The 7,849-nt window shown below is 45.8% G+C and overlaps 1 protein-coding gene across 1 annotated transcript; it reads right to left on the reverse strand.

Moving 5' to 3' along the window:
* Positions 1-302: 302 nt before the first annotated feature.
* LOC123052880 (uncharacterized oxidoreductase At1g06690, chloroplastic) lies at positions 303-3,212 on the reverse strand. The gene is made up of 10 exons (XM_044476238.1): positions 2,805-3,212; positions 2,216-2,307; positions 2,077-2,114; positions 1,824-1,985; positions 1,716-1,738; positions 1,535-1,606; positions 1,271-1,438; positions 966-1,048; positions 826-888; positions 303-676 (listed from the first exon to the last, which is right to left on the reverse strand). Exons 1-10 carry the CDS (start codon positions 3,031-3,033, stop codon positions 491-493), a joined length of 1,116 nt encoding a protein of 371 aa, XP_044332173.1. The 5' UTR covers positions 3,034-3,212; the 3' UTR covers positions 303-490.
* Between the last annotated feature and the right edge of the window lie 4,637 nt (positions 3,213-7,849).

The following is a 7,849-nucleotide window of genomic DNA, read 5'->3' on the forward strand; positions in this document are numbered from 1 at the left end:
ATCTTGTAATGTTTATTATCAGGTGGTCGCCAGGGATCTAGAGGATCATCGGCAAGATCCGCCCTAGCGATTACAGCCCACCCTGCCTGGCGACGGTGAGTGGGGTTTTGGGAGGTAGATACTCCGGTCCCTCGTTACTCCGTGAAACATGCACGTAGGAGTTGATCACACACCAAGAAATTCAAAAAGAACAAAAACAAAAAAAATGCTTCAGTCTTGCACGCATGTCTGTTGCGTCTCAGGATTTTTGTCTTGGGCCAATGCTTCCCAGAATTTCATCCGTCAGAGAAGACAACCCAAAAGAACAAAACAACCATCGTTTTGATGTAATTTGATCGTTGAGCCTGAATATACACTTACTTCCGTTATGATTTTCTACGTCTTTGTTCTTTTTACAACTCCACATCTTTTCTCAGAACGACAACTCCTATATCTATGATCAGGGAAATCCTGTGTACCAGTAAACCACGAGGGTAACTTGGCCGCGGATTTACAGCTTCTCTACCGGGAAACCCATGACGGGCTTCACCTCGCGCGCCATGGACCGCAGCTCCTCAACCTCCTGCTCCGTCAAGAGCCACCCTAGCGCACCGGCAAACTCCCGGGCCTGCTCTGCGTTCTTTGCCCCCGGGATCGGCACCACGTTGCCCTGGCAAATAAGCCAGTTCAGAACCACCTGCACATGAACAAAAACCAGTTGATGCATATTGCCATTGTTTCGTCATCATGATTGTGTAGTTTCTTTGTACATCGTTAAGATAAGGCAAGACTTGATAATAGAGGATGAACACTGTATAATTAAGCATGCAATAAAGAACACAGTACCTGAGTTGGGGTTTTGTCATAGCTTCCTCCAATCTCCCTAATCTTGTTAATAAGCGGTTGGAGCTGCATTGTGGAATGAGAAGAGTGAGCAGAGCCGCAACAGAGATGAAAGGGAGAGTTCGAAGCTAAGGTGCGGCAACCTTGGACAGGAAATCAGAAGTGTATATCCGTCCACGAGGTCCAGTTGGTGGATTAGCTGGAGTGTATTTTCCTGTCAAAGCACCTGAAAAGAAAAGAATAAGAAACAGGGTTCAAAAGGGTGCATTATATTTCACATTTGTGTGCTGACAGCTAATTACATATAAAACGCAGACTAAGATTATGATAAACTACACCAGAAGAAATAAGTAATCACCCGATTGCGCAAGCCCTGAAGCTAGTTGAGCTAAGTGCTCAGCATAGTGAAACAGCAAAGGTGAAGGAAAAATGAAAAGCATAACTATACCTTGGGCTATTGGGGAATATGCAATCAAAGTAATACCAAGCTCATCACAAGCTGCCTTCACCCCATTTTCCTCAGGGTTCCTGTAAATCAGACTGTAATTTACTTGGTTTGAAGCAAGTGGAACTCCCCTCTTCTTGAGGCGCTCGTGAGCATCTCGCAGACGTTTCTCTGGTAATGAATGTGATCCAGCTTAGTTTTACCATAAAACAAGCAGCTAGCATAACACGCTCCATCAAATGAGAAATGAAGTCAGCTTTTACAAACCGCTGTAGTTTGAGACTCCAACGGATTTTACAAGACCTTGCTCATAAGCATCAGCAAGGCCGTCAAGGTAACCTGGATTGTGAAAGAAATAAAACAATTAGTTTACTGCACCGCAGTGGGTTTAAAATAAGATATTAAAGTTCCCTAAAAAAATATTCTTCATTTATGTAGGTTAGGATACCTTCGTTGCCCCATATCCCTGGCCTGAAAAGGATACGAAAAGAACAGTTTCAGCAAGCTAAGAAGAGTTACAAATAACATTAAAGCTATATATTGATGAACTACTAACCAATGGAGTTGGTATGACTCAACCGAGGAGACACCAAGGCGGGAAAGTGAGCCCTTTAGTGCAGAAATAACACTTCCCCGGCCAAACCTCCATGGAAGAGCTGCAAACTTTGTTGCAATGGCCACCTCGACCCCTTCTTTTTCTTTCCTTTCCTTGATAAATCTGATTGGAATTAAGGGGAATTTGCAACAGACGTTGTGAAGACTTCATTATCAAAATATACGGGCATGGTGTATAATGATGCATGATATACCTTCCCAGTAGGCTTTCTGAATTTATCGCTCCCGATACCTAAATGTCATCAAAATCTGAAGGTTGTCAGGGTTGCTCTGAAATGATCTAGAGAATGAGCAATACAGCAAGAAGTAATCAAGAACTATCTTGATCCCTACCCCTGCACCATATACTTCCGCAGTGTCGAAGAAGGTTATTCCACTATCAACGCTCGCATCAAATGCTCCTTTGGCATCCTTGAGTTTCCTATCTGGGAAATTCAGAAAATGCTCGTTCATGTTAGACATGTAGCAGCAATCAGATATCAGTGTGCCGGCATAAAACTCAAGAGCAATGCGAAGTGAACGCAATATTATAGACTTAAAACACAATTTGTTTTTGGTATTTTTGCAGTTTGCTGGTTAGCGTTCATGGTGAAAGGTTTTCTGGGGCTAAAAAATTGGAGAGCATACACGTGACATGTGCTGTGGCACAAAGTTTTGACAGGCAATGCAACAAGCACCGCAGGTGCATGGCAAGCATGACCATGGTTTCATCCAAGAAACGCCAACGACAATGCAGTGATGCAACGGGTGAATAACACAACCAGCGTGCTGAGTATATATATAATCCTAATGTTGAAGAAGTGCACAAATCAGTTCACCAGAAAGAGATAACTAATTGATGAACGCAGGTGCAGGTGGATCAACAAGAGCGATGGGTTCAATTTAGAAGAAGGTTATCTGGACTGCGCGCGGCCGAACGTACCGTCCCACTGGAAGTCGTTCCAGTAGGTGGTGTCGCCCCAGGACCAGGCCCCGATGCCGAGCTTGGTCACCGCCACGCCGGACCCGCCCAGCATCACCTTGCTGCCGTCCTCCACCGCCGCGCCCTCGGACGCCACCGCGCGGGGCGGGCGAAACGCTGCTGTTGGCCGCTGGCCGAGGAGCGGGAGGCAGCCGCAGCATCCCGGGCCGCCGGCGACCTGCAGGGCCATCAAGACGGAAGTCGGGGTAGGAATTCCCGAGGCGTGGCAAGTGGGCGCGGCACGGTGGTGTTCTTGGCGAGGCGAGTGGCAGCGAAGCGCGCGCGTTTTGTTTGGCCACGGGAAGAGGGGGGCGGGTCACGTGGAGGCGCCGGTGACCGCGCGCGCGCGCGTGGGGCTCAGCCGGACGCGCTCTAGTTTCTTCTCTTCTTCAGGGCCTTCCGAACGGAAGTGATTCGTTGCGGGCCACTCCACTCAAAATACAAGGTGTCTCAATTTTGGAAATGGGCAAGCCAAAAACATTTTTTTTTATAATTTAGCTGATATATACATAAAAACATGCTTACATGTAACTGTATCGACCACCACTTTTTGCAAAAAAATATCCTCATGTAACTTTTCCTAAAAATAAAATAAAATACACTTTAGCTGTTGTATGTAAGTCGTCTGTTTTTAAAATTTGGGTAAGTCGATTTTCTGACTATAAATTATTTTGTGAAGATTTGTGATGTCTTTCTTTTTTCATGTGTTGTTTCATAACTTTTTGCGCTGAATTTTTCATTTGCCCCTATTTTGGTGTTAGTTGGGTATTTTTATTGGTCTTGAAGCCCGCTTTCCACTGCCTGTTTTTTATGCCTTTTACATCGTGACTCAGAGGAGCTGAGGTGGACGCGACGAAGCTGCACCTCTTGTCGGTGTCCAGCAATGAGTGTTGGATGGCGATGCAGAGCGCGAGCTCATCGTTGTTCGGCGCGTAACTGCCTGATTCATGGCTAGACTTGGCCATGACAGAGGATAGTGGCGGAGCTTCAGAGGAATGCCTGGAGGGGCCAAGGACAAAACTTAAATTTCTGAGGGGGCCAAAAGACTTCTATTTCCAATTAAGCCTCTCCTAAAAAAAGTTCTTTAGAGATTTTGTTCAGGCTGGGGGGGGGCATGGCCCCTGCAGACTTGTGTGTAGCTCCGCCGGTGACAGAGGAGGCGAAAGATTGGGCGATAAGTGTAGAAGACGGGAAGGAAGCGGAGAGGGCGAGAGGACTAAGAGTGACTAGACACTATCACAGGATGGTCCAAACGCGATATTACGATCAGACATCCTTCGACGAAACTGTGTGCACTGCCATAATCGCAAATAGTGGTGTAAAAACCCCGTCAAAAAAGGTGCAAAACGTTTGCGATGACGGATGCATCAAACACGGTTCAGATTTTAATTGCGTGTGCGATGCAGGGCATACGGTTCAGTTCAATTAACTGTTTGGGATGATGAGTAACAAAAGAAACGGGCAGTCAGATGAAGGTGTATGCGATATACAGCATACGGTTCACTAGGATGAACTGTGTGTGATTAGGCAACACAATGAAATGGTTCAACTGAACAAGATGTGTGTGATACGCGGCAAACAGGTCCGTAATCAGAAATGTGTGCGAAGACCAATAATAACACAGATGATTGCTGCTAATAAGCCGTGTGATTTGCTCTGTCTACAGAAGAATAACATATATATATATATATATATATATATATATATATATATATATATATATATATTAACGCTAAACTAAGCGTGAGTGTAGAATAACTTATTTTACACCCCAGTAACAGTACATACAAAATATAGTAACACAGTATGTAAAATATAGTAATTTTCGTAAAAACAAAGTAAATTACAAACTTAGGTAGTAAAAAATATATTTTCCTAATTACTATATTTTATACACCATTTTACTAGATTTTGTATATAGCGTTACTATGGGGTGTAGAATAAGCTATTCTACACTCACGCTTATATATATATATATATATATATATATATATATATATATATATATATATATATATATATATATAGGATGGGTCTATTATGATAACACCCCTTAAGAGTCTTATTCTAATAACACCAGCCTTATTCTGCACATCCCCCACCAGATCGCCGCCGCCCCTCCCCTCCTAGCCTTCTTCCGCGGCAGCGGCCTGGAAGCGCCGTCGCCCCTCCCCTGCCGGTCTTCTTCCGCGGCGGCGGCCTGGCAGCGATGCCGCCTCTCCCCTCCCCGCTTTCTCCCGCGGCGGCGGCCTGGGAGCGCCACCGCCCCTCCCCTCCCGGCCTTCTTCCGCGGCAGCGGCCGGCAGCGACGCCGCCCCTCCCCTCCAGGCCTTCTTCCGCGGCAGCGGCCAAGCAGCGCCGCCGCCCATCGCCGCTCGGCCTTCTTCCGCGGCAGCAACCGAGCAACGCCTCCCCCACCAGCATATCGGCCTTCTTCCACGGCAGCAGGTCGGTAGCTCCGCCGTCGAACTCCTCCGGGCCTGCAATTAGTTGTACTTCATCAAACCAATTCGAGCAAGGAGGACTGTGCGCAAGGTTCCTTCATCCACGACAGCTTCTTGGATTAAGTCTACAACGACCTTCAGAGCAAATCCTCCATCTCTGTTAACCTTGAGCAACGTCCAGACCGCTCATGAACTTCTGAAGGGCAAGTGGACTGCACAGGCGAACGCGAAAGTTGTGCAGACGGACGAGAAGAGAACTTCCTCCTGCAAACGCAAGAAATCACTGCAACACGAGGTAAGCAGTACACTTCCTCAACCATATCAGTTTAGTTATTCCAGACAAAGCAGTACACGCAGTCCAGTACGCCTACAAAAACGATGCAGTGCGGTTGCTTCGGTTTGTTGTGGGGGAAAATGCAGTGAACTTGCTCGGTTATGCAGTACGCTTGTGTAGGTTCATTACGGACAACGATGTAGTGCGGTTACTTCAGTTCACATTGCAGGGTGATGCAGTCAGCATGCATTAGTTTCGCAGTACCATTTGTAACACATTGCAGTTCACATGATTCAGTTCATTTTGCCTGACAATGCAGCTCGCTCATTTTGTGTGCAGGAAATGACGTTCAGCAGATACAAAATGCCGCGCATAATTGACAACCCAGGGAACAACAACTTTCAGAAGAGTAAAGCTTCTTCTGAAAGAGATACTGGCTGGGTTACCCCTGAGATTCCTCGAGGATTCTTCACGACAACAAACAGGGTGCACTACTCTCCGGAAGAGGATTTTTTCTAGGGAGAAGAGGTAGTCGAGGATGATGACGATGCCACCTTCATCTGGGAGGGCACTCACCGACAGGAGGATGAAGATGATGACGATGAAGATGACCCAATAACAGTTCTCAACCCAGAGTATAAGCATGAGTTCACTACGTTTGGACAGCATGTCCGAACACACAATGATGATGCAGTAGAAAACGATGTTGCAGCAGATGATGATGATGTGCCACCGCTCCAAAATTTTCAAACCAATCCACTGAGACATCGTCACAACACTGGATTACCACCACGTCCACCTGCTGCACCCCAAAACAGAGCTCAGCGTCCACCTGCTGCACCGAAAAACAGAGCTCCAAGCAGAGCTGCTGCATCAACTTCGACAAAGCGACCACCAACGGTGCCTCGGTCAAAAGTCAACAGCAGGTACAAATCCTCCTCACTATTGCCGCCGCGAGATCCTCAACTACACAGATCTGCTATAACCCCGCCATGTCCAATACAACCCGGCGAGCTGCAAACACCATCGGGTGAACGACTCTACACACATGTAAGTTTACGTGTTGAATAATAATAATAATAGTTGCAGTCCATTCAGATAACATTGCAGTGCACACTGATATTTCTTGTGAGGTTTGACCTAGCATCTAATACATTGGATTCTTCTGAAAACTTAGGAACACTGCAATGCTTTTTTAAACTCGTATGCACTCCTCGTATTTAAAAAATAGACCAGAACAAATTATCTCATAGAGCATTGCGCTTAATGCAGGATAAAAACATGCCGCTGAACCTCATACCTGCCGCTGGAATGAAGTTCACCACATACGACAAGGCATGGGACTTTTACAACAATTATGCTAGATGTGCAGGGTTTGGCATACGCCAGAGGGCACAACACAAGACAAATACCTACATTGTCTGCTCAAGAGAAGGGACGCACAAGCAGGCTGTGTCAGATTATCAAAGGAAATGTCAGAAGACATCAAAAAGGATTGACTGCAAGGCAAAGATTAGAGTCAAAAAGAGGAAGGACGGCAAATTTGTGATAGAAATGGTTGAACTCAACCACAATCACAAGATGCTGGAAAGCCACGGGATGCTTTTGCACAAGCGATCGCACAAAAAAGACGATCCTTTGATAGACCATTTAGTGAAAGACATGCAACTAGACAACCACACACATGCTCAGATGATGTCAATGCTGTCGCGTATGTCCGGTGGTCTGCAGTACATGGGACATACTAGCCGCGACTGGGTAAACAAGTAAGCACATCACAGAACATATTGCTTGAGCATCCTGTCGGTAATTATTTCTTGTTTGATGAGATGAGTTTGCATTGCGTTTGAAAATGCAGGAAACAAAAGTTTGCCAGAGAAGAGTCCCAAGATGACGTCAAGAAACTTCTGGATTTCTTCGAGAAGATGCAGAAGATAAACCCAGAGTTCTTCTATGATTATGACGTTGATGCAGATAACTATGTAAGAAACGTCTTTTGGGCCAACGCAAGTTGCAAAGGATCGTATGAAGATTTTGGGGACTATGTTACATTTGACACGACGTATAAAACTAACAAATTCCACATGCCGCTAGGAGTCTTCGTGGGAGTGAACCATCATCTACAGAGCACCATATTTGCTGTTGCCCTCGTGCGAGATGAGACAATACCATCGTTCGAGTGGGTTTTCAAAACATTTCTGAGGTGTATGAACAACAAGCCGCCAATCTGCATCCTCACAGGTACAAAAAAACCCTGCATACTTACGTTTGTTTGGTGCACTTATATT

Source organism: Triticum aestivum, chromosome 2D (assembly GCF_018294505.1).
Source record: "Triticum aestivum cultivar Chinese Spring chromosome 2D, IWGSC CS RefSeq v2.1, whole genome shotgun sequence".
Classification (NCBI taxonomy): domain Eukaryota; kingdom Viridiplantae; phylum Streptophyta; class Magnoliopsida; order Poales; family Poaceae; genus Triticum; species Triticum aestivum.

Bases quoted from the DNA above. Each gene is read 5' to 3' on its own strand.
- LOC123052880 (XM_044476238.1), bottom strand. From the start codon at position 3,033: ATGGCCCTGCAGGTCGCCGGCGGCCCGGGATGCTGCGGCTGCCTCCCG. The intron at 1,739-1,823 runs GTTAGTAGTTCA...TATCCTTTTCAG, and splicing joins GAGTCATACCAACTCCATTG to GCCAGGGATATGGGGCAACG. The intron at 677-825 runs GTACTGTGTTCT...GTTCATGTGCAG, and splicing joins ATGACAAAACCCCAACTCAG to GTGGTTCTGAACTGGCTTAT.